Genomic DNA, 27,429 nt, shown 5'->3' with positions numbered 1-27,429 from the left:
ACCTGCTGATTGTTGTTTAAAACAATGTACACCTTATATCTGTGTGAATGTTCATCAGATTGTCGTGTACAAATTGGAGGTAAATCGGTGAAGAACTTTTCGAAATTTTTGCTAACACGTTTCCCCTTTTTATATTAAGTATACTCGTATATTTATAGACTGATGAGCAAAAATATTAAGACCACCTGCTTAATAGCTTATTTGTCCGCCTTTGGAACGAGGTACATCACTGATTCTGCGCATCAGGAACCCGACAGCTTGTTGGTAGGTTTGTGAAGGTATGTGGCGTTAGATGTTCACGCACAAGTCATTTAATTCGCGTAAATAACGCGCCGCTGATTTGCATACACAGTAAATGTAAATGTCGTGTGACTAGGGCCTCGCGTTGGATAGACCGTTCGCCGGGTGCAAGTCTTTCGATTTGACGCCACTTCGGCGACTTGCGCGTCGATGGAGATGAAATGGTGATGACTAGGACAACACAGCACCCAGTCCCTGAGCGGAGAAAATCTCCGACCCAGCCGGCAATCGAACCCGGGCCCTTAGGATTAACATTCTGTCGCGCTGATCGCTCAGCTACCGGGGGCGGACTGCGTACACAGTGATGCCGCCCGATAGCGACACAGATGGCTTCCATAGGATTTACATCAGGCAAATTTTGTCGCAGCGACATCAACGTGAGTTCACAACAATGCTCCTCAAACCACTGTAGCACGGTTCTGGCTCCGAGACGCGGACAGTTGTTATACTGCTGAAAGATGACATACCCGTCGGGGAATACATGAAGCATGAAGGAATGCAGTTGGTTCGCAGCTGACAGCGTGTCTTCGATTACTACCACAGGTCCCATGCAAGCGCAGGAGAATGTCTCCCAAAGCACAGCACTATCTCACCAGCCTGCGTCCGGGGTGCGCAGCCCGTTTCGAGCCGTGGTTCGCCTCGATGACGGCGTTTATGGTGACGATCATCGACGTGGTGTAAAAAAAATGTGATTGATCCGAAGAGCCAACACGTATCAATTTATCGACGGTCGAATCCCATGGTCCCGTGCCCACTACAGCCGTAGCTGGCGATGTCGTTGGGTGAACATGTGAACATATAGGGGTGGTCTGCTGCGAAACTCCAAGTTCAACAATGTACAGCGAAGGGTGTGCACCAGCACTGTGCTTTTGCGGCAGTGATGTCACAGAGGACCATCTATCCTACTTTGCAGAGCAGACAAGCCTCTGAACCCCACGTCTGTGAAGAGTCGTGGACGTCCAACCATCTAGCACCTAGTGGTTGTTTCACTGTCCTTCTACCTCATTCCTTAGATGCTCACGAAAGTAGCAGGTGTTCGGCCAGCTTCAGCGTTTTCGAAATACTTGTTCACAGGTCTGCGTAATAACAGCCTGACCTTTGTCAAAGTCGCTTATCTCAATGGATTTCCCCATCTGTAGTCAATATCTTCGCTAGGTTGTTCTCCCGTCAGTGTCTGCTCCGCCTACATACTTTTGTTTCCGCGTCACGTGCCCGCAAATCCTCCAGGCGGCATCCAGCATCGCGGTGGGCAATGGTCATAATCTTATGGCTTATGGTTCAAAAATGGTTCAAATGGCCCTGAGCGCTATGCAACTTAACTCCTGAGGTCATCAGTCACCTAGAACTTAGAACTAATTAAACCTAACCAGCCTAAGGACATCACACACATCCATGCCCGAGGCAGGATTCGAACCTGCGACCGTAGCGGTCGCTCGGTTCCAGACTGTAGCGCCTAGAACCGCACGGCCACTCAGGCCGGCTTCGGGCTTATCAGTGTATATTAAATATATTCAAAATATGTAGCTTATGTCTATCCGAATGTTTGTTAGAGAATTGTACAAAAATTGGAAGTATAAGCTTTTCGAGATCTTTGATAACAACGTTAAACAACGTCTTGTCTTTGTATAATAGTAGAGCCATATGTGTGGTGACTGTTGTTTCAAACAGAGCGTAATTTAATTATTGCCAATACTTATTTAAGAATCATGCCAGGACATTGCATACGTAAAAAAAAGACCTGGAGGCACCAGAAGGTTTAAAATGATCGTATAATGCGAAGACACAGATTTAGAAACTATATTTTAAACCGCAAAACATTTGCCACGCAGGACATGAACTCGAATGATAATTCATTGGTTACGAACTGCAGCATATCATAGAGGAAATTGCAGAGATTTAGTAAATTAAGGAGATGGAACGGGGATAAACTAAAAGAACCAAAATTTGTTGGAAGTTTTATAGAAAGCATTAGCGTTTTATATTATATAAACCGATTGCTCTTCTCCAGATGTATCTTCGATTCAGTTCCCAGTTCACTTGTTATTCGATATTCGCGGTGAGGTGCGATTTTTGCCACTAACACACGAAAGTATGTATTTATATCAACATTTTCACCAATTTAAAACTGCTTACTGCATGGGGAACCAAACTGAGAAACCTGCCTTCCGCGGACGGTGCGCTGCCGCTTGTAATCAACTCGTGCGCCCCGCAGACCGACTCACTGAAGGCTCCAATCCGTCACTATCCCCTCTCGATGTCTTCTAGACTGCACAGAGACGTTTCTTCTAACACGAAGCTAGCGGAAAGTTGAAGCTCTGTGTCGATCTGTCAAGTGTGCACGCTGAGTGAAATCGGTGTCGCACTGCCTCATAAAGGTAGGCACTTGGCTCCAGTCCCGTGCCGTATACAATTTCTCAAATGTTCAACACATTGACACTTCGAAATATGTCATCTCTACTTCTCTATTTGTTAATGTATAAAATTTATCTGGCGAGAATGGAGCCTTATCGGCATCACTTACATGGGTAAACCATCCTTCTTGATGCTCTTGTTACTAATACAACGGAATGTGCGTTTACAGTTATGTAAAGACAATAATAATAATAATAATAATAATCTAAAGCATTTACGTCAGATAAAAGTAATCTTATACGAAGAGTAGCTATGACAATGCAGAGTTAATTGATGACAGGCTCAGAGAGAGAAAGAGAGGAAGTAAAGGGAAAGTCAACAAAGGAGGAGAAATGGAAGGAGAATGAAGATAGAAGAAAAAAATGGAGGGAGAGGAAGGGCAGAGAAAAATGAAAGCGGAGAGAAACATGTGGGTCCTTTTGAGGTCGAAGTTTCGTACACACCCTGATGCCGTACTAAGGCCATAGTTCATGCTAGAGAGATTCTTAACGCTGGCACTTAAATACAGCTAGGGGTCGTCAGCACATTGGTGACAATTAGAAGGGGATGAAACGAAAAAAAGTAATGGGTCCTCAACTGAGTTTAGTAGCATCCGAAGAAACATGGAAGGTTCTCCGCCACGTTCTTGTTCAACGACGCTGCCACTTCAGCATTAGAATCTGTTTGCTGAATTATGCTCCGTTTAACCGAACAACGTAATGCTATATTTCAGAAGTAACTCGAAGATGGTGGAAACAGAATTAGGATAGTCCGTTTTGTTTTCCCCTTACGTTTTCGTAAATGACGTTAGTTCAATGTCGGCATGATTTCTACGGAAGATCTAAGTGCAACTTTTTCTTGCGTGGTACTTAAAGGAATAACTGGAGAAGTTGGAGTCCATTTTAAACTCTTACCTTGACGGAACATGAAGTGAAAACTCTGCAAGGAAAAGAATGGGAGGAATACTTCATCTCTCTGGCTATAAAAAGTGAGGTAAGCTATGTTCCCCCTTCATAGGGGTATAAAACAAACAAACACCGTCCGAGTAGGCCATCAAGGCGCAGTGGTACCGACCGACCGCAGTGTCATCCTCAGGCCTTAGGCGACACCAGATACAGATACAGAGGGGCATGTGGTTAGCATACGGCTCTCCCAGCCCTAGTCAGTTTTCATGGCGGGTTTCGGCTACTTCTCAGTCAAGTAGCTACTTAGTTGGCCGCATAAGAGCTGAGTGCACCCCGCTTGCCAACAGCACTCGGCAGATTCGGACGATGATCCATCCAAGTGCTAGCCAAGCCCAACAGCCCCTAACTTCGGTGATCTGATGGGAACTGGTGTTACCATTGCGACAAGGCAGCTGACATAGAAATCGATAAGATAACTTACAGTCGGCCAAGAATGTCCCACGTCAGCAAACGTACATTATGAAACTGTGCTCTTCTACAAGAAATCTAATCTCCGCATAAGAAGGTTCAGCTATTTACGTTTAGAAATTCGCGGTCACAAGTGACGTTTACGTTCACCGTCTGAGTCTACGAAAAATGTTCGTGGATTGGGATGGAGGTCGAGGCAGCTACATTTTTTCTGCGTTGTAGAAATGTTCTGTTCAGGGGCAACGGTAGCTTGTAGTGGGTAGGATAGTGCAGAAAACTTTCACACAAGTAACTTCCGTGGTGACGTCTTAAATGTTTTACTGCTGAGAGTTTTTAGACAGTTCACAAGAGCACAGTGCAGATAACCATACGTAAGTTTCAAGAATACAGTCAACTGTTTTACGCGTAGCAACTAAAAGAAACGTCGCAAAAGAACTTTCAGCTTTGGAATAATGTAACTGCTAAGCTGGTTATCGAAAGAACGAAATTTTAGATGGTGTATAATGACTCTAAATTCGATTCCGAGTGCATTACCTATGAATTAAGTGGACAAAATTCCCACTGCTGGTAAAAATCGATTGCAAGCACTGCGATTTTCAATTCAGTGTAAAGGACTTGTATAAAATAACGGTACATTTACGGCAAATGGATTCACGATGTCGATTTAGCGATAACGGTATCAGTAATTATGCGCTGTGTTTGAAAATAATGACAAGTTGTCTAACAATCAGGTAAGATATGGCATATCACTGATTTTATCTTCCAATAATTTCTTACCTATAATTAGACATTCGTAACAGAAAATTAGTAATTGCTGTTAACTGGTTTTGTATGTTAGTTCCTTCATGTATGGGCCCACAGCCTCTGAATCCGAAAAACTTTTTAAATGTATTCAGTAGACTGCCAAATCCTTTATACCAGACGACCTTTATTGCATCGTGTATTGAATTACTGGAATGTTTCGGTTAAGCACTCGTAACACTAAATAGTTTTTAAATATGGCACACATATCACTGAAGAAGTTGCATTTAGTGTAAAAGCAGTTACAATATGCAAAGCGTAGCGATGTCAGAGAAGTATTTTTGTTTTCACTATGCTGGTATTGTAATTACAGCAATCTGAAAATGGTCACCGGTTGAAACTGGCCAGAAATTTAATGTAATACTTGATGCAGTAGAATTCATCCTGTATAAAGAATTTGACAGCCTACGGTGAATATGTAAAAGATTTTATTAATCAATGGTTCTATGTAGTTCGACCATGAACCAATATATTTGATTTTACATAAAAGTGGTGAACAGACAGAGGGGTAGGAAACATGGGAATTCCCCACCTGGTTTCCGTTACAGTCATAAACCAACAACGTGAAAAATTAAGAGCAGTTCACGCGTTGATATGTTAAAGACTGGATCTAAATGGAAAGGGGCAAAGTTTAATGGAAAAAGGGGAAGGGGAGAATCCAGTCTGGTTGAGAAACTACTAATTTCAGAATGAAGGTAAACTATTGTTATGAGGGTTAACCTTAGATCTGCACATATATTCAGATTAGCCGCTAGCAGACAAGAGAGGGCTCAGAAGTTTTTAGCTGTTGAACAGCTACTTCCACAAGTTAATACGGTGGGATTTGACCCGAAACTATATGGTTTGAATCTTGGTGCTGAAAGCATTGCACCACTGCATTGGTGTCGGTAAGGAAGGAGAGATCTTGATTTCCTACAAAGTATGTCGCCACAGTTCCGCCGTACAGGTTGTTACAGACGATTCCAAGTATGCACGTAACAAGCTGTGCTATTAGTAACACTTTCTAATCTCTTTTTACACAGAAAAACAGAGATTGTTACTATTTCTTTCTAAAGTACTGTGGTATTCACAAAGCGCTTCCCGACTTTAAACTGGTGTTATAAAATGGCGCAAACTGTGAAATTCTGCTATCTGGTACGGGGTGGTTATACACTACTAGCCATTAAAATTGCTACACCAAGAATAAATATAGATGATAAACGGGTATTCCTTGGACAAGTATATTATACTAGAACTCACATGTGATTACATTTTCACTCAGTTTGGGTGCATAGATCCTGAGAAATCAGTACCCAGAATCACTACCTCTGGGCGTAATAACGGCCTTGGTACACCTGGGCATTGAGTCAAACAGAGCTTGGATGGCGCGAACAGGTACAGCTGCCCATGCAGCTTCAACACGATACCACAGTTCATCAAGAGTAATGACTGACGTATTGTGACGAACCAGTTGCTCGGCCACCACTGAAAAGACGTTTTCAATTGCTGAGAGATCTGGAGAATGTGCTGGCCAGGGCAGCAGTCGAACATTTTCTGTATCCAGAAAGGCCTGTACAGGACCTGCAACATGCGGTCGTGCATTATCCTGCTGAAATGTAGGGTTTCGCAGGGATCAAATGAAGGGTAGAGCGGCCCGCATCTCGTGGTCGTGCGGTAGCGTTGTCGCTTCCCACGCCCGGGTTCCCGGGTTCGATTCCCGGCGGGGTCAGGGATTTTCTGTGCCTCGTGATGGCTGGGTGTTGTGTGATGTCCTTAGGTTAGTTAGGTTTAAGTAGTTCTAAGTTCTAGGGGACTAATGACCTAAGATGTTAAGTCCCATAGTGCTCAGAGCCATTTTTTTAAGGGTAGAGCCACAGGTCGTAACACATCTGAAATTTAACGTCCACTGTTCAAAGTGCCGTCAATGCGAACAAGAGATGACCGAAACGTGTAACCAATGGCACCTCATACCATCAAGCCTGGTGATACGCCAGTATGGCGATGACGAATACACGCTTCCAATGTGCGTTCACCGCGATGTCGCCATACACGGATGCGATCATCATGATGCTGTAAACATAATCTGGATCCACCCGAAAAAGTGATTTTGGCATTCGTGCACCCAGGTTCGTCGTTGAGTACACCATCGCAGGCGCTTCTGTCTGTGATGCAGCGTCAAGGGCAAACGCAGCCACGGTCTCCGAGCTGATAGTCCATGCTGTTGCAAACGTTGTCGAACTGTTCGTGCAGATGGTTGTTGTCTTGCAGACGTCCTCATCTGTTGACTCATTGATCGAGACGTGGCTGCACAATCTGTTACAGCCATGCGGATAAGATGCCTGTCATCTCGACCGCTAGTGATACGACGCACGGCGTTCCGTATTACCCTCATGAACCGACCGATTGCATATTCTGCTAACAGTCATTGGATCTCGACCAACGCGAGCAGCAATGTCGCGATACGATTAGCCGCAATCGCGATAGGCTACCATCCGACCTTTATCAAAGTCGGAAACGTGATGGTACGCATTCTCCTCCTTATATGAGGCATCACAACACCGTTTCACCAGGCAACGCCGGTAAACTGCTGTTTGTGTATGAGAAATCGGTTGGAAACTTTCTTCATGTCAGCACCTTGTAGGTGTCGCCACCGGCGCCAACCTTGTGTGACTGCTCTGAAAAGCTAAAAATTTGCATATCACAGCATCTTCTTCCTGTCGGTAAAATTTCGCGTCTTTAGCACTTCATCTTCGTGGTGTACCAATTTTAATGGCCAGTAGTGTAATTAAAGTGCAGCTACTCACTGAGGTCCAGTGTGGGCTGTAGTTATCGCATGGCAGCGAAACTTGGCAGAAATTCTAATGCATTAATGCGGAACCGATTTACTCTGAACAAAATTAGTTCCAATTTTGGACACCAGGTACAAATCTCGCGCGGTAAACGCAAGAAAGACATAAAGGAATATTTCCATATGTAATGAAATAGGAACCGGACGTGTGCTGAAAAGGTCAAACAAGTGAGAAAGCCATAATGTTGATTTATTATTAACCGTTATGGTTTGTCAAATGACAGCGTGGATGTCATAGTGTCATACAGTGTACAGCGCCAGATTTACTGATGGTGGCCAAAGTTAGAACTAATCTTTTTGAGAGTAAATCAGTTTCTCATTAACGCATCAGTATATCTACTAAATTTCGCTGACATGCATTAACTACAGCCCACACTGGACCTTCATGAGTAAAAAATGTAAATGTCGTGTTGCTAGGGCCTCCCGTCGGGTAGACAGTTCGCAGGGTGCAATTCTCTCGATCTGACACCACTTCGGCGACTTGCGCGTCGAGGGGGAGGTAATGATGATGATTAGGACAACACTACACCCAGTCCCTGAGTGTCGAAAAATCTCCAACCCAGCCGGGAGTCGAACCCGGACCGCTAGGGTTAACATTCTGTCGCGCAGACGACTCAATTACCGGGGGCGGACACCTCCATGAGTAAGTGCACTTTAATTATAAGTTCGCGGTACTACTTTTGGTTTACTAGATATGACGGCGGGAATCACGACTGAAAGAATTAGGAAACTAAAGTATTTTACGCCACGTCGGTTAAAAGATTGTTAGCGCGTCAGGTCACTAACTCAGAGTAATCGGTAATCGATGAGGGTTGAGGGTATGAACTTGTGAAAATAACATTAGGGAAACCCCTAAATCAGGACCAGTGCTGGGGCGGGGGGAGCTGGGGTTTGTTGTCCCGCTCTTCGGAAACGTCCTTTCGCCGTCATAATTACATCGGTGTCCTGGCGCGTTGATGGTCGTTGGCAACCTGTTAAGCTGTTAACCGTGACTCGGCTTGTAATGTGGTGGGGCAGGGGTGACAATGTCAGGTTCATTGCACTGCCGCTTCATTCAAGTGGACTGTACCGCAAAGTTATCGCTACGTTGTGACTGTTGTGATGTGCTGGTGCAGCGACGATATTGTGGAAGCAGACCAGCCACCATCGCTTTGTGGAAATTTATTGGGTTGGTAAAATCCTCGCTATGTGTAGGATCGTTCTGTTAATGAAGTAACCGGTAGCCTTAGAGGTGTGCAGTACAAAACAATTAAAACAATTATGATTTGGGTTAGAATTTCTGTGAAAGATGGCGACAAGTAAGGAGTAAGTGGTGGTGGTGGGGGGTGGGTGGAGGGGGTGAAAGGCAATTGGCGGGTAGAGAGATGACACCTTTCCACATCCACAGAATTATATGACAATCAACTATGTGGTTGCATAGACTTTTTCAGGTCTCAAACATTTGTGACGTATATATACAGACTGAAGCGACGAATGAAAATTTGTACCAAGGCTGTGTTTCGAACCTGGGTCTCCTGCTCACTAGGCAGATGTGCTAACCACTACATCACCCTGGCACAGTGGCTTTGCACAACTGCACAACTATCCTGGCATGCCTCCCTCCTCGAACGTATTCCCATTCACTCCTCAGCCCACTACGTACTCGGCATAAACCCGAATAGCATTGCAGAGGCTCTCCAACTCTATTAGAATAGCACCTCTGTATTGAACGAATGATTAAAGCACTTGTGCCTGGGATTCAGGTAGGATACCCCATGTCGTTCGTTGTCTTGGGCTGAACAGCTGTTTTAACAACTGAGAGGTCACTTATTGAAGTTCGTATTACTTCCCCGCAAATAAATTGATAGTAATGGAAATTCTTGTACCAAGGGGCACCAGCTCCAAATTTATGAAACTTTATCGACCAGTTCATTACATAATGAGTATTTATTGACTAATCATTCATTCCATTTGGAACTGATGTCCATCATCAACATCAGTACGAGGTGTAGCACCCACAGACTATTGCATTCGTTGTAGCATGGAAGCAAACAGCCTCTGAATGTAATCTTGAGGTATTCCCTGTCATGTTTGGAACACATGCCGTGTCTGTTTTTGAAGACTATTGTCTGGAGGCTGGTATGAAAGTCCGTGTAGCGTCTTGGACATGCTCTGTGGATGAGGTACCAGAGGATCAGGTAGTCAAGCGCAGAATCTCGACATTATACGAGATGCTTGTGGTGTGAACTGTGGTGTGAGATCTTGAATTATCCTGCTGGAATATATCATTTGGTTCCCTGGCCAAGAAGGCTGTGATGAGAGAGAGAGTTTACCATTCTTGCCACATTCTGCCGAGCACTAGCCTTCCTCCAACAACTATCATAACTCCCCACGCCATGATTGCAGGAGTTGGAGAGGTAGGATCTCGAGAATCGCTGCTTCCGGTGACCTTTGTCCAGGTTGTCTACGGACAAGTAAGCGTAAAACAGACAGCCACAGACATAAGCGAGACTCACTGCAGAACGCCACAGAATGCTACTTAATGTCCCTGTTGACTGTCGGTCTATACCAAGCAAGCCCCTAGAGATCAACATAAACATAATTTCCACTCTTTTTATTGCTCATGAAAACCACACATTTCATGTTGTACTATCATACAGCGAGACCTTCAAAGGTGGTGGTCCAGATTGCTGTACACACCAGTACCTCAAACACCCAATAGCACGTCCTCTTGCACTGATGCAAGCCTGTATTCGTCGTGGCATCCTATCCACAAGTTCATCAAGGCATTGTTGATCCGGATTGTCCCACTCCTCAACGGCGATTCGGCGTAGACCCCTCAGAGTGGTTGGTGGGTCACGTCGTCCATAAATAGCCCTTTTCAATCTATACCATGAATGTTCGAGAGAGTTCATGTCTGGAAAACATGCTGGCCACTCTAGTCGAGCGATGTCGTTATCCTGAAGGAAGTCATTCACAAGATGTGCACGATGGGGGTGCGAATTGTCGTCCTTGAAGACGAATGCTTCGGCAATATGTTGCCGATATGGTTGCACTATCGGTCGGAGGGCGGCATTCACGTATCGTGCAGCATTTGTGGCCCCACATGGTGACACCCCAAAACAGCAGGGAACCTCCACCTTGCTGCACTCGCTGGACAGTGTGTCTAAGGCGTTCAGCCTGACCGGGTTGCCTTCAAACACGTCTCCGACGATTCTCTGGTTGAAGACATATGCGACACTCATCGATGAAGCGAACGTGATGCCAATCCTGAGAGGCCCATTCGGCATGTTGTTGGGCCCATTTGTACCACCCTGCATGGTGTCGTTGTTGCAAAGATGGACCTCGCCATGGACGTCGGGAGTGAAGTTGCACATAATGCAGCCTACTGTGCACAGTTTGAGTCGTAACACGACGTCCTGTGGCTGCACGAAAAGCATTATTCAACATGGGGACGTTGCTGTCAGGGTTCCTCCGGGCCAGAATTCGTAGGTAGCGGTCATCCGCTGCAGTAGTAGCACGTGGGCGGCCTGAGCGAGGCATATCACCGGCAGTTCCTGTCTCTCTGTGTATCTTCCATGTCCTGACAACATCGCTTTTGTTCACTCCGAGACGCGTGGACACTTCCGTTGTTGAGAGCCCGTCCTGGCACAAAGTAACAATGCTGACGCGATCAAACGGCGGTATTGATCGTCTAGGCAAGGTTGAACCACAGACAACACGAGCCGTGTGTCTTCTTCCTGGTGGAATGTCTGGAACTGATCGACTTTCGGACTCCCTCCGTCTAATAGGCGCTGCTCATGCATGGATGTTTACATCTTTGGGCGGGTTTAGTGACATCTCTGAACAGTCAATGGGACTGTGTCTGTGATACAACATCCACAGTCAACGTCTATCTTCAGGAGTTCTGGGAACCGGGGTGATGCAAAACTTTTTTTGATGTGTGTATGACTCTTACACTTCGCGGGCAGTGCGCTTTCTGGCTGAGGTATTCAGGCAGGATTAATGACCCGCCTCAGAGCCTCAGACTACTAGCATATCTCTTCTACTTCCCAAATTCGCATAGGTTCTGCTTCATACTTCCCAGGACTCCGAGGAGAAAGGACTTGATGGGAAATGGTTTAGAGAGCTGGTCTGACAGACTGAAGCTGTGAGCTGCACAGGAGCTCATTTGTGGTTAGCTCTGTCGATAAGCCCACGACGTCCGAACACACAGTTCCATGCTGCCAGGAAGTTTCATTTCGGCGTGCTCGCCTATGAAGACTGGAGGTTTAGCTCTAGAAACGACCCACAAACTGCGGCTAAGCCAGTTTCCGTTATTCACGTTCTTCCAAGACTGAGCGTCGAGCAAGAGACGAATGAGAGGCTCTGTTGAGAGTGGAAGGCAGAACTGAGGTACTGGCTTTAACCCAGCCGTGACGCGTGTCTAGTTAGGTGAGTCGGCGAGCCGTTACTCAAAGCAAGGGCGCAGGCTGGAGAGCCCGACCAACATCCAATTTTTTTCAATGTGTGCATTCAACGGGAAATACATATGTGGGATACATGCAGGGCTTATAACGATTGTAGGGGGGAACGATTGGTTGGAACCTTAACGAGAACTAAAACAGACTCCCCCTTCTTCAACCCTCGCCCTGCTACACCAAGCTTCCAGCGTACTGGACGTTTGACATTCGCCTCGTGTTTAGCACTGTCCAAGCTTTTCAAAGGCAAAGTGGCTCGTTGGCTGCGCTCACGCACGATCGGACATGTAGCTGTAGAAGGGCCTTATCTAACCACTGTTTGCTCTCAGAGATAGTGGCCAGTGCGCATCGAAATACCGATAAAACTCTGCCATTTTTCGATTACCCACAAATCAATCTTTGATGTGTGAAACCTTGCAGACGAAGGTAATATTTCAATTCCCTTTCTTTCAAAAGCACACACGACCAATTGAATCGACATCATGATTTCAGTGAGAGTTCGGTTAGAATCTATAAAAGCCTACGCTGTACTCATGGCGAAGTCTAATAGTGGCAGTTTTCCATTGCCTTTCTCAGACCTGTGTGTATGAAACGCCGAATGTGGTGATGTAAGGCGTTAATAACTGATCTTAGTTAGGGATGAACTATTGTATTGTCCAATTAAGGACAAATATGAACCGAAAGGAAGGTAGAGAATGAAATCTGGGAACGTTGCACAGCCTCCTCTTCTCTAACATCACCAAGGAGGCTCTCGAGCTAGAATTCTCTCTCATTTACTGATAAAGATAATGCTGCACTTTCTCACGCCCTACCTCCAAAGGACACTGTGGAAGAAATGTAGTGTTTAACCCGGATCTTGACTCCTAATTTGTCGATGAAAAACTCCAGCCACAACGTGTTTTTTCCTGTCCAGACAGATTTATACGACGACACTCTTTCCCACAACCTGATTTCGAAGTCTCTACCACTGTGTGATGAGCTACAGGGTCACTATAGTTTTGCCACCTAATCATTGAAGCTGCTCATACGAAGTGGACAGATGGTTAAACGGGCATATTACGAATCACGAGTTCATTACCTGTTCTAATACAGAGAACCATTAAATAGCTCCCAAAATCTGGGTAAATAACACTGTAGAAAAAGTGAATCGACATCGCGAAATTGGTAATCAAAGAATTGATCAATAGGAATGTAAGAATCCTCCTCAACAATGGCAGCCATGCCCTAGCGTATAAATTCCATTTCACGGCTGCTACGTTGAGACGATATCTTATGCTGAATTCAAATGAGAGTCACGTTGAGGAACGCATTTAGCGCAAGAAGTTGGCAAATTCGACTACCATTTTGCCTGTGTAATAAGAGGGCGTGCTGAAAAATAATACCTCCGAATTTGCTATTCTGTTGTAATGTCGAGTGAGGCGTTACATGTCACGCATATTATTCGGCCCATTTTCCCGCTTCGCTGATGCAAGTAGCAACCGTTTGCTGCTAGAGAGCTTCTACATGTACCGTCTAATATGGCGGTGTGTAACGTAACTATGTCGGTACGTTAGAGACAGCTTGCTGTACTCGTGATTCTAACCGCAGAGAACATGCCTCCAATTGAAATCTGGGAAAGAATGAGAGCTGTGTACGGTGATGGTTGCATCGACATCAGTCAAATGGAAATGCCGTGTGTCTAGGCCTCCCGTCGGATGGACCGTTCGCCTGGTGCAGGTCTTTCGAGTGGATACCACTTTGGCGACTTGCGTGTCGATGGGGATGAAAGGATGATGATAAGAACACCACACACCCAGTCACTGACCGCAGAAAATATCCGAACCAGCCGGGAATGAACCCGGGCCGACCACGTATGGCAAAAGACGAGATTCGTCAGATTCATGTTCATAAACTGGTCAGAGAAGATCGTTGGATAACACAGACATAGTGAAACGTCCCCTTAGAAAAATTATTACAAGACTGTGCTTAAACTGAAACACAATATTTTTTAGCGCAACGCAATCTGACTTTCAAAAATCCGTACGAAAGAATGGCCCTGACTAACATTAACCTATACGTTTCACAGATCACTTACCTCAGAAAAATCTTCGTTACTCAAGCTACTGCAATACAGCGAGCGCCACTACTGCTAGCTAAATAAAAGATTCAAACTACTGAAGGCACTAACTACTGATAGGCATAGTTAGCTAATGAAAGATTTTAATAGAGAACAAACAATGTATTTACCTCACTAGTCATAATATATATAGCAGTTCATGACACGAATTCTTACAAATTTCAAAACTCCGCCATCTCTCTCCCCACGTCCATCACTGCTGGCGGCTCACCTCCAACTGCGCAACGCTACGCGCTGTTAGCATCCAGCTGCCGCTGCCCAACACTACAATGGCGAGTATTACAACAATGCCAACCAGCCACAGACTGCACACGGCACAGCCAGTGATTTTCATACAGAGCGCTACGTGGCGGCAGCGTTACCAATTAAAAAAAACCTAAACATCCTACTTACAATAGCTCTGAGGTAAGTGCGGATTCTCATGAGAGCGCGTAGAGCTCATCATTGTAGAACTGCGGTACGGTACAGAGTTTACGGTGTTTGCCTTGAATGTTCACTCCTGACATGGAAAGGAGAAGATTGGACATCTGTCAACAATTTCTTTTTTTGCGTTTTGAGCGTGATGGTGATGGGTTCTTTAATAACATTTCGACAGGTGCTGAAAGCTAAATGTTGATATTTTGACACATAAACAACAGAGCACGAATGGAGTTTCGACGCAACGGCCCGCCGACGCCTAAAAACTTTAAGGCCATGCCATAGCAGGCAAAGTCATGCTCACGTTCAAGATCTGGTACATTTGGATTTCACGCCAAAAGGCGACATCACAGACTCTGCAGGGTACTGCGAGATCATCAGAAAACTGAAAGCACGAATTCAAAGAATTCATCCGCACATGGGGCGCCCTCTCTTTCAGCATGACAATGCCAGACAACAGACGAGCGCTGCATCATCTTCAACAGTGGACCCCTTGGGTTCACTGTCGCCGATCAGTCCCAATTGGCTCCATTCGATTCTCATCAGTTTCCAACAAAGTCACCAAAGCCATACAGTGGTGGTTCAACAAACTGCTCTCTCGTTGGGAGAAATGTGTTCGTCGCCAGAATGACTGTTGGGAAACCAGTATGTAGACATGAAAATACAATATAGAATATTAGTAAAGTTTGTTTTGCTTAAAAAGCTTTAAGTGTGTTCACATAAAAAATTGGAGGCTTACTTTTCAGCACGCCCTCGTAATTGTTATTTTTGTTGTATGTTAACATGGACGCACATTTCATCAAAAACCACCTAAGATAAACGCCTATCAGTCGCATATACGCAACAGCCCATTAAAACTGCAACCCCGGTGAGGATGACAAATAACGAAATTTTACGTATTGTAAGAAGAACAGGTGACTGCATTCGTAGGTGATTAGGGGAAACATAAGGCGTGAGACTGATTGCACAGAGCGGTCACCTCTCGCAACAGTGACGACTCTCACCCGACTGGGACGGGGCATCGAGTCGGATTCCATTCCACGGTGCTTAACTCTGTGATAGAGTTCATAAATCGTAGTGGGACTCTGGGCGGGGGCGGGAGGGGGGGGGGGGGGGGGGGTAACCCACGACACTGCCAATAAACAACAGATTTGGAGAAAGTACCAGGTGCTAGACTTGCAGTGTTCGGAGTGTTGCATACATCACAGGGGGCAGAAACATTGTAGAATATGTGTTCATTAGTCGGTGCACTCCTGTAAGCTGAAAAAATAATAATTCCACTTTTTGCCACCGGATGAAAATGTGGCACTTTAACAGTCACAATGTGAAATTTTTCCTGTTTTGAAGGCAGTATGCTGTTAGTCGTTTGGCGATGTGTGTTGATTTCTCTTGTGAACTGACTATTGGTGTAAAGGGTTAAGAAGATTAAAGTTTTCCGAACGAAACGCAATGGCTATTTGGAAGAAAAACCGTGCACCACTGGTAAAGTTATTTTATCAGGATTGCCTCAATAGCAGCGCTACAATGCGGAAATATCGCCGATAGAAACAGCCGTGAAGAGGCCCAGTGTCAGTAAATTGGCTAAATAATACGATCAAGAAATCTGAAGGAAGAGGTGGTGGACCAGAGAGAGGGAGAGGGCCTATTAGCATGGCAGTTGTTGATGAAGACGCTGTAACTATAGCCAGCATGCAGCACATGCCTCAAATTCTGCATCCTGTTCCCGAGTTGTGTCTCGGAAATTGTCTCTTTCCTGGTCAAATATTCAAAAGATTTTGCACCGCATTTTGCTCTGATATCCCTAGAAGATTAAGAATGTGCACCAAATGAAGCCCCAAGATAGGCTACAAAGCCGTGACTTTGCCCTTCGTCGTTTGGCAGGCATGAAAATGGATGACTTGTCGCTGGGGAACTTCCATTGGACGGACGAGGCAATTTTGCTCTGCACGGTTCCGTGAAAGCGCAGAACTGTCGCTTGTGGGATTCTACTCCGGCACGTATTGTGCAGGAACATCCACTGCACTAGCTTAAGTGATTGTGTGGTGTGGTTTCACAAGCTCCTTCATTCTCGGTCCCTTTCTCTTCGAGGAGGTGACACTTCGCGGTCCTATAAGGTGTGCAGTGACATCTGCATGTTAATAAGGACCTCCTTGTGCAATATGGGATTCCAGCGTTGCAAAAACAGAGCTGTGTCCACAACACTATTTTTAAGCGAGTTGGAGCGACACCACATATCGCTTGCCAGGTGAAAGATTTGCTTCCAGAAACCTTCGTTAACGACCTCATCACCTCTAGGCAATTTCAAGATGTGTGGTCTTCCAGATTCCCCGACCTAAATCCAAGTGACTTGTGGCTTTGGGAATATCTGAAAGATAGTATCTATAAGGGATGTATCTGGATTCTTCATGATCCGAAGGATAACATACAGTCGCTCTGAATACACCGGAAATGCTGCGAGCAACTATCTACTTTGCCATGTTACGGATGCAACATGTTGCTGAGGCGCGAGACTATATTGAATACTTGTTGCAACTTGTGACTGTATCCTAATTAACGTGGCAGAACCGGTGTAATGAAGTGTTTGATCGTTCCTTTCATTTTCCAGTACCCGCACCGCATTCTGACTGCTTAGAGTATCATATTTTCAACTGGTCGCACAAAGTGAAACAATTGTTTGGCTTAAGCACACTCCGTGTGTACACTGATTAATGAACATACCTACGACGTTTCAGCGTCCTGCTATGTATAAAGTCCGCACTGCAGCACCCGGAACACCGTCAGTTGTAATTAAACAGCCTGGTACTCGGAATCGAGGTGGGTCAGAACAGCAAGGGCCACATGCGCTCATGCATTGTTATATTGAAATACGACGTAACGGAGATGTCGAAGATAGGGACAGCAACCGCCTTCAGTACGTCAGAAATGTAATTACTGCTTCTCTAATTTACTGGCAAAGCAAATCAGATGTGATAATGAGTGAGGAACCCGCTGCATAATATTTTCTTGTACAGTGTGGTTAAAAACAGTCTGAAAAGCTTTTAAGGGTATTACGGGGTACGTTTCGCTGAGAAATAAATTTAAGAAAAAACTTCGATCCCCGTTGCGCCGTCTCCAAGTTAATTTGCATGGAAGTTAGCCAATCTGGCCGTTGTGGGCGCACGTTCAAGCAGCTCACCAGAGACAGCGTCGCCAATGGTGTTCACCGTTTGGTTTCCTTAAACCGAACAAGATATCGACACAGAAATGGGAAATGGGGGGGGGGGGAGGGAGAGTGGGAGTAAGGATCGAAACCGGGCCAAAGGCTGAGCAGTCTGGTGCGCTATCATCTGCAACTGACACTAATTGTATCTGTCGCTTGAATTCGGGCGCTCAAAGGCATGACTGACTAACTTCAATGCTAAATATCTCGGAAACGGTGCAGCGTGGATCGACGGTTTTCTTAAATTTATTTATCAGCATTACAAGATTTTCAGATTATTTCTGGCCACCCTGTATACAGTATGTAGATGGTGTCCTGCTTACATTCTGGGGTTGCGGTTGAATGCTAATCATTTGCATATCTATACACGTAGTAGAGTCAGAGACTAGTCCAAGGCTGATAAAAAATGAGGGAGAGAGAATCTTAGCAACGTAGCTTTCAGACTTAACAGTCTGAAAATTTTTCGTGTTGTTGAGGTTGATATTATGATAGAGTAAGAAAATTCCTTCATGTGCTCTCGACAATTTGGAGGCGGTACGATGATATACAATTTCTATGGGCTCAGCCCCCCCCCCCCTCCCCCCCCCTCCCAGATCCTAGGTTTGACTCTGAGTATACTTCATGCCCATTTAATATTCATTGTGTGCCACTTCCATGGCACTGAAATTTAAATAACCGTCAGTGTGTTTATAACTTAATTTTACGCCTATTTTAAGTATAAATGTTCAAATTTTACAGATTTTACGATTACGTTGTAGACGTTCTAATTCTTGCCCATTACATTTTTTGTAGATGTCCGATATTTCACCGAAACTGGTCACAGCTATAATCGTGTTCTCTGATTGTCTTTATCAGAAACGTGTCTTCCTTGTCACATACTGATGTACCGTGGCTAGTTGACTAAGTGGGTTAAATACCAAACTACAGATCCAAAGGTTCGGGTTTTATTCTTCAGTCTGTTCTAGCGTTTTTTTCACCAATGACAATAATTTGCACATGTTATAAATACCGAGTTGCACCATGGTTCGGGAACTACGTTAAATTGTAGGTCCCCCTATAAATGGCAGGCTAAGTTAGTTCATAGGTCAGAGGAAAGTAAGTTGTATCACGTCCAATAGCAGTATGACTCGTAAAGCATTGTCGTGTTCAAATCTTCAAATAGCTACAGGGCAAATATTTACATTTGTTGCTAAATTAGAAGCCCAGTTTGAATTTCTGTTCGGAAGGACAGCGGTGAAGTGGTTTTTAACACACAGTACAAATGAATGGCTGAGTGTTATTGTGGATTTTTAATTGCCCCTAACTGCAAAATAATTATTTTTAGACGTCTCCAAAGCGTCCTGAAACACGCTACTCAGGGTATAAACACACGTTTATCGGCAGATACTGATGAAGCTTTGACTCTTCAGCGTCGATACTTAATTTCCTTTAATTTCTTGATAAATTGCACGCTTGTGCCGGTACTTCAACGGAAGTCATCTATTCTTGCTTTCATAAACGTATATAATAGGTCAATATGTGGAGACTTGATGTACTGTATCATCTATTGCACGTGACAGTGTGTACAGTAAATATCAGAATTGCTTATCTAAAATACTACTGTCACACTCGTCCTTAGTGAAGAAGCGAAGTTGTAATACGATACGTTCCAAGAATTCATTGGTCTCCTTCTAAAGGAAATGTTGGAAAACTCCTTAATACACAAAATTAGTGCTGTTTCTACATAAGATCCATCAGTAACGAGTTTTTACCTAGCATCATTATGAGATAAGCCATCTCACAAGAATAATATTGGGCCACTAGAGATCTCAGAGAAGTTCAGTGCTACCCATTGTTGACGTCTGAAGGAGGAACAGTAAAGTAGCTGGATTGCCGATAATTGTAAGATTCTGTCAGTTCCCTCTGTCTGACGAAATTTATATTTGGTTCTTTGAAGAACAGAAAATTCGTTGTTGTAATAATGATACTAAATGCAAGGGACGGGAAACACCCCGTTCAAAGACTACGAAAACCACCTTCGGTTTGTAGCGACGACGAGAGCCGCAGGCACATTTTACCGTTAGGTGATGTTGCCCCGCGATACTGAAGTTGACCTTGAACCCGCGGGCCGAAGTGGTTCAAGTGCTGATCATTTCTGCAGAGCATGCCAATACATGTGTCCTGTGAATATGAACGTTCAAGGCGATCTGCATTTTCTGAACATGAGTGTGCAATATTTGCTCGCCCCGTCGGCTGGTACCTTTGGTCGGTACGATTGCCTGCACTTACATAGCTCTACAGACTCGTATCTGGTCTAAATTCCCGGTCATTGAAACTACGGATTTACATAGAAATAATTAGCATTTATCTTGCACAGGTCGTTACGAGCGACGTGAAGTTACGTTCAATGCCATAAAGTAGTCTATAATCAGGAGAAAACAAACCTCCCAATTAGTGACATGATCTTAACCAACAAAGCTTCTGAGCACATTTAACAAACACGTAGGAACTTAAGAAAGTAAGTTACATATGTAAGACCATTGTGCAACGAGAGTGGCGCATTCACAGAGGAGAGTACATGTTCCGGGTTTCCAGCAGACACGGTTTTGCCGCGGTGCAGATGGCAGGTGCGTCGCAGTGTGCGAGAGACATGGCGCGGCTGCTGGACACTTACTCTAAAGTACGCGAGACAGTATTATTCTTGTGGACAAAACTTCTAAACTTCACACAGATTCACCGTGAAAATCTGTCAGTATATGGACCGAATGGAATGCCGCGTCCACCTGTACGGAAATGGTGGTAACAATTTGATCAATTCATCACGGACGTGGGTGGCACTGTTCCGGTAGAAAGGCCACCGACAACGACCGCGGATGACAATGTCCAGTATCTGTGTCATTTTGAAGTATAGCGCAGCAGTCAATAATAATTACTTCGTCGTCCATAATAATGTGTAACTTTCGTTTTGAAGTTCCCCTGTATATCAAGAAATACCTTCTGGTAAGAAAAAAACTGATTTATCTCATTGTCACTTACAACATCGACTGTTCGTACATTTCTGAAGAGTCTATTACTACTGATCGAGTTGCTTATGTTTACAAAAAAGCGAACGTCTCTCTGACGTATCATTAGTGTAGTTAGTGAAGAGCAGGAGTCCCGTTTCGTTTTGTTTCTCCTTTTCTCCTTATGGCTTAGGATAACACCACAAAGTTCAGTTCAGCCTTCGAGTTGAAGTAGTAGTTACTTTTAGCCCATAATCGTCAGTGAAGACCATACGAACTAGGCTGTTGCCGATTTGTAACGGAGGTACGAACCGAGAGTGTAAGCATAGAGTGTGTGTGTGTGTGTGTGTGTGTGTGTGTGTGTGTGTGTGTGTGTTTGTGTGTGTGTGTGTGTGTGTGTGTGTGTGTGTGTGTGTAAGTGGAGGTGGCGGAAGCATAGACCAGTGAAGCAGTATAAATAATGCTTAGCGTTTTTGGGATTATTGGTTAACGTTTATCTAAATATGTATATACAGAAAAAGTATTACAGACAACACATAAATCATTTATCAATTGCCGGCCGCTGTGACCGAGCGGTTCTAGACGCTTCAGTCCGGAACCGTGCGACTGCTACGGTCGCAGGTTCGAATCCTGCCTCGGGCATGAAAGTGTGTGATGTCCTTAGGTTTAAGTAGTTCTAAGTTCTATGGGACTGATGACCTCAGATGTTAAGTCCCATAGTGCTCGGAGCCATTTGAACCATTTGTCAGTTAAATTAGACGGTAAAAATATGCCTGCATGCATAAATTACGACAATTAACTTTTTCATTGTTTATATCTTCGATGACATGACATTTCAAGTGTCATTGTGTAAATGACCTCTGGACGTTGGGACCATCGATCCCGAGTTTTAAACTATTTGCCACAGCTTGTGATTCCAGCGATTTATGGTGCCCCTTCTCTGTGACTGCGAATCTTCGCATATTCTCGAATGCAGCACCGACTCAGTATGTGAACGCTTTTAATAATAGATGCTCCGGATGCCTGATCTCGGTTCTGTTTAGGTAAGATAGGAGTTATCCATATCGCATTAGCTGAAAGGTGTTGTTCGTAGAACGCATATGCGTTAGGGCGATATCGCATATTACATCCACAGACTTGCGTCATAAACTTTGACATTCATGTGAAGCGAAGTCAGCACAAATCTTATCTGTCACAGTGTTTCCACACCTAGTATTTTTTGTGATCGCAGCGAGACTGTTTGTGCTCGCTTCAAAAGCAACGGAAAGTAATGATCAGTCATAGATAAGAATAAATTTTTCTCAGTCTTTTGATAATATTCACTTTATTCATTGCTATTTTTAAACTGCAAGAGATAATTTTGTGAGTACTACCGTAGATATTTTCCAGGCTCAGAACTGGTCACCAAATTTCTATATATAGTTTCCTGAAGATGAAATCTTATATACGTTTTGTAAATGGAAGTGAGCGTTTGGTGTCATTGGCAGGGGGACCCCTTACGGGGCAGGTCCGGCCACCTTGGTGGGGGTCTTACTACATTCGACGCCAAATTGGGCGACCTGCGCGCCGGATAGGGATGAAATGATGATGAAGACAACACAACATCCATTCCCTGAGCGGAGAAAATTCCAGACCCACCCGGGAATCTAACCCGCGCCCGTAGGACGGTAATCCGTCACGCTGACCACCCAGCTGTCGGGGCGGACATATACGTGTAGTGATGACGTTCAACGTTCATCTTTAGATCGTTCAGTTATATGTAATGCAACACTAGACAGCCATTCATTGTCCATTCATTTTGGAAGGTTTAGGCAGAACAATACTGGCAAGCCCAAGGAAAGTAAGGAAGGGCAGTTTGAAGCTTGTCTGTGGCCTTTGATGAACAGACACGTAATTTAGACAAGGCAAATCACTGTTCCGTCAGATAGAACAGTAGTCAGTTTTGCGTCAAGGTTCTCTAAATCGTGCTTGCTGTAGCCTTCTCTATTTGTCCCTGAAATATACAGAACATACACAGTATTCTGTGTTCCAAGTTTTTCATTTCTGGACGTGGGAAACAAAAATAAATTTGCACGATGTCAGCGAATGATTTTTGACTGATTCCGTGCTGACATGTAAACTCCAAGGTAGGAAGAAGAAAAGTTAATGGTCTCTCCATCCAATAGTGTCGACGTGTACATTCCTGTTTTCATAAGTGGATAGAACAGCAGACGCAACCGTTTTGAAGAAATGTCAAGGAATTGAGGATAGTAACTACAGAAATCATGCGTATGCTACATCTGTAACAGGAATGAGCTGGATTAGGTTAAAGACGACACTATCTTTGCTTACAGTCGTAAGTCGTTAATACACTACTGGCCATTACAATTGCTTCACCACGAAGATGACGTGCTATAGACGCGAAATTTAACCGACAGGAAGAAGATGCTGTGATATGCAAATGATTAGCTTTTCAGAGCATTCACACAAGGTTGGCGACATCTACAACGTGCTGACATGAGGAAAGTTTCCAACCGATTTCTCATACACAAACAGCACTTGACCGGCGTTGCCTGGTGAAACGTTGTTGTGATGCCTCGTGTAAGGAGGAGAAATGCGTACCATCACGTTTCTGACTTTGATAAAGGTCAGATTGTAGCCTATCGCGATTGCGGTTTATCGTATCGCGACATTGCTGCTCGCGTTGGTCGAGATCCAATGACTGTTAGCAGAATATGGAAACGGTGGATTCAGGAGGGTAATACGGAACGCCGTTCTGGATCCCAACGGCCTCCTATCACTAGCAGTCGAGAAGGCAGGCATCTTATCCGCCTGGCTGTAACGAATCGTACAGCCACGTCTCGATCACTGAGTCAACAGATGGGGAAGTTTGCAAGACAACAACCATCTGCACAAACAGTTCGACGACGTTTGCAGCAGCATAGATAATCAGCTCGGAAACCATGGCTGCGGTTACCCTGGACGCTGCATCACAGACAGGAGCGCCTGCGATGGTGTACTCAATGACGAACCTGGGTGCACGAATGACAAAACGTCATTTTTTCGGATGAATCCAGGTTCTGTTTACAGCATCATGATGGTCGCATCCGTGTTTGGCGACATCGCGGTGAACGCACATTCGAAGCGTGTATTCGTCATCGGCATACTGGCGTATCACCCGGCGTGATGGTATAGGGTGCCATTGGTTACACGTCTCGGTCACCTCTTGTTCGCATTGACGGTACTTCGAACAGCGGACGTTGCATTTCAGATGTGTTATGACCCGTGGCTCTACCCTTCATTCGACTCCTGCCGAACCCTACATTTCAGCAGGATAACGCACGACCGCTTGTTGCAGGTCCAATAGGGGCCCTGGCCAGCACATTCTCCAGATCTCTCACCAATTGAAAACGTCTGGTCAATGGTGGCCGAGCAACTGGCTCGTCATAATACGCCAGTCATTACTCTTGATGAACTGTGGTATCGTGTCGAAGCTGCACGGGCAGCTGTACCTGTACACGCCATCCAACCTCTTTTCGACTCAATGCCCAGGTTTATCAAGGCCGTTATTACGGCCATAGGTGGTTGTTCTGGGTACTGATTTCTCAGGATCTATGCACCCAAATTGCGTGAAAATGTAATCACATGTCAGTTCTAGTATAATATATTTGTTCAATGAATACCCGTTTATCATCTGCATATCTTCTTGGTGTAGCAATTTTAATGGCCAGTAGTGTAACTCTACAGGGTGTCACAGAATGCGACAGTCTTCGAGGGGCTGTGGAGGGTGCCTTGAGGAACAGGTCGAGGATAGGAACCAGTGTGAGGAAACGTCATCCAACTACGCTACAGAGCGTCGAAGTGACAGATGCCGGTGCCTATGTACTTGGCCATGCCTCCAGCAGCAAACGTGACTTTGTAAGCAGAAAGACCGTACGCTGAACGTCTCGCAATGTATTTTGCTATTCAGTGATCGCGACTGATTGCCGCGATCTCCATTGCAGAAGATGGAGCCAGCTGCTGCGTAGACATGCTTTGTCTCCTATGAATGCGATGGTCTGTCGCCAAGGCGGATGACGGTTTGAGATATGTGCTTCAGTATGCAGTTTATTTTTCTCCAGGAACCCTCTAAAATCGCCAGAAGAAAAATAAACTGCATATTGAAACCAGTATCTGAAACCGTCATCCGCCTAGGCAACAGAGCATCGCATTCATAGGAGACAACGCATGTCTACGCAGCAGTTGGCTCCATCTTCTCCAATGTCGATCACAGCAATCAGTCGCAATCACTGAATAACAAAAAACATTGCGAGACGTTCAGCGTACGGTCATTCAGCTTACAAAGTCACGTTTGCTGCTGGAGGCATAGCTTAGTGTCAGCCACCGGTACCTGTAAATTCGACGCTATGTAACGCCATAGGATGACGTTTCCGCACACGAGTTCCTATCCTCGGTTTGTTCCTCAAGACACCCTCCATAACGCCTCGAAGTTATCGAAACATTTCTGGGACACCCTGTATAGGAGTGGATACTTGACCTGACAGATTAAACGTACTGGTATCGGTACACGTACCCTTACTCGCTGTTAGTTTGATCAACCGATTCTCTATCTACCGGAAGTAGACTGTCGATGTTGCCATTCAAGTCTGACGATAATGACGCAGATAAGATTAACTGTCGTACTGGACGCAGTACATGTAATACTGAGAAATTATTAAGGTACGTGAATGAGTGCTTATCTTTATTTTTTTCGATGTGTTCAAGGAACCGGCGTCGCAAAGTAAAGCTCGCTGCTGCGGGGGCTGGGGCCCAGTCATGGCCCGCTGGTGGTGGCGACTCCTCCGCGCGCTTCAGGTAGCAACGAACACTTCAACGTACCACGCTTTGTGCCGTCACTGTGTCTGTCCGTTGCCTTGTCTCAGTGCTACAGCTACACTAAAAAGTTTTCTGAAGATTTTACGTATTTTAGTCGTGCTGAGATTTCTGTCAAAGGATTTCTGGGCATGTTGGCTTTACAGACATATTGTATTGCTGCAATTGAGAAAAAAAAAAACTTCAGTTCTGAAGAAAGTCTGAGTGTTATGAATGTGCATGTGAGCCATCTGCGACGTCGAAGCTTAAGAGTCCAAAATTTAGTCACCTCATTAAAAGAGCACACTGCTCGCTTTGGATCTCTGTAGATGGTGTGGGATAGGTACCTGGTGATCATTTAACCCTACATGACGTAAGCCATGGCAGTGTAGCGTTATTATTAAGTCCCTACCACACTGCAGCAGAGAAGTTAAAGAACTGTTCCTGAATTGAAGATTCGCAGCTACAAATATGAATACTGACCTATGATTTAAAGGATATGAGAGACAACGAAAAGAAAGCGAAGAACAAAATAGAAGGCTGTTTTTTTTTTTCGTAATTCCTACTGACAAGGAAGACGGCAAGTGCCACAACCCGATTGTCGAGAAACTTCGGTCAGTGGAAGAGGGGATAAAATAAGCGAACACGTTTCTCGGCAGTGACAAGGGTAGAGGCTTCGCAATTCTGAGCCCCGTGTTCGAAGCCCGATTACTATTTTTATTTTTGTTTTTCATTTATCTACTCGAATTAAATCAGGCTACGCTGAGGCAATTAGATTCAGAAGTGAGACACTAAGGTAATAAATAAGTTTTGCCATTTGGCCAGCAAAATAACTGATGATGGCCGAAGCAGAAAGGAAATGAAATGTAAACTGGCGATGGCAAGAAAAGCGTGTCTGAAAAAGAAATATTTGTTAATATACAGTATAGAGATAAGTGTCGGGATCTCTTTTCTGAAAGTATTTGTATGCAATGTAGCCATGTATGGAAGTGAAACATGGGCGATAAACAGTGTAGACAAGAAGAGAATTGAAGTTTTTGAAAGGGGGTGCTACAGAAGAATGCTGAAGATTTGATGGGCACATCACGTAGCTAATGAGGACTTGGTAGAATTGTAGAGAAGAGGAATTTGTGGCAAAGGGATCACCAATTTGGGATTGTAGGGAAACATGGAGGATAGAAATGGTAAAAGGAGGCCAAGAGATGAATACACTAAGCACATTCAGGAGGGTGTAGGTTGCAGTAGGAGATGAAGAGACTTGCACAGGATAGAGTAGCATGGAGAGCCGCATCAAACCAGTCTTTGGACTGAAGACTACAACAACACCTACGTCAGTAGGAGATTACTTCACGAATGTTTTCCAATGTACAGTGAAATAACGTTGTCCATATTCGTCTAGTAATTGTATGATGAATGAATTTATAAAAGCAATAAATGAATGACAAAATTATTCGAAATGGTTTTCGTTGAAATTACTTTAGAGTGTCTTGATTCATAATCTGTTGCAGGCGCCAGTTTTCGGAAAAGTGATCCGTTGTGCGTGGTTTTCAATGAAATTATTGTCAGCGCGTGCAATTTTCAGCGATGTTACCGACGTGTCTTGCGCGAGTGAGGTTCATACGAAGAAATGTCGCTCTGGCAAATCTGCCTTTGCGCGATACTAGTGGTGTTTGTAATTTCTGTCTTTCGGATGTTTCTACGATAGTTATCATTCAAAGTGTTGCGCCAAATCTTTCTGGAGAGTGAAGACAAGAA

At 44.6% G+C, this 27,429-nt stretch overlaps 1 protein-coding gene across 4 annotated transcripts in view; it reads left to right on the top strand.

Annotated features, from left to right (window-relative positions):
- LOC126329703 (phospholipid-transporting ATPase IF-like) overlaps positions 1–27,429 on the top strand; it is a 613,381-nt gene that overhangs the window by 369,384 nt on the left and 216,568 nt on the right. For 2 of the 4 annotated variants that reach the window (XM_049996200.1, XM_049996203.1), the window contains exon 2: positions 25,588–25,677. The exons of the other annotated variants lie outside the window; for them this stretch is intronic. In XM_049996200.1, coding sequence (XP_049852157.1) covers positions 25,588–25,677 — 90 coding nt within the window. The remainder of the gene's footprint in view (positions 1–25,587; positions 25,678–27,429) is intronic. 4 annotated transcript variants of the gene reach the window in all.

The sequence above is a fragment of the Schistocerca gregaria genome, chromosome 2, assembly GCF_023897955.1.
Source record: "Schistocerca gregaria isolate iqSchGreg1 chromosome 2, iqSchGreg1.2, whole genome shotgun sequence".
Lineage (NCBI taxonomy): Eukaryota > Metazoa > Arthropoda > Insecta > Orthoptera > Acrididae > Schistocerca > Schistocerca gregaria.
This window is presented reverse-complemented; position numbering and strand designations above follow the sequence as displayed.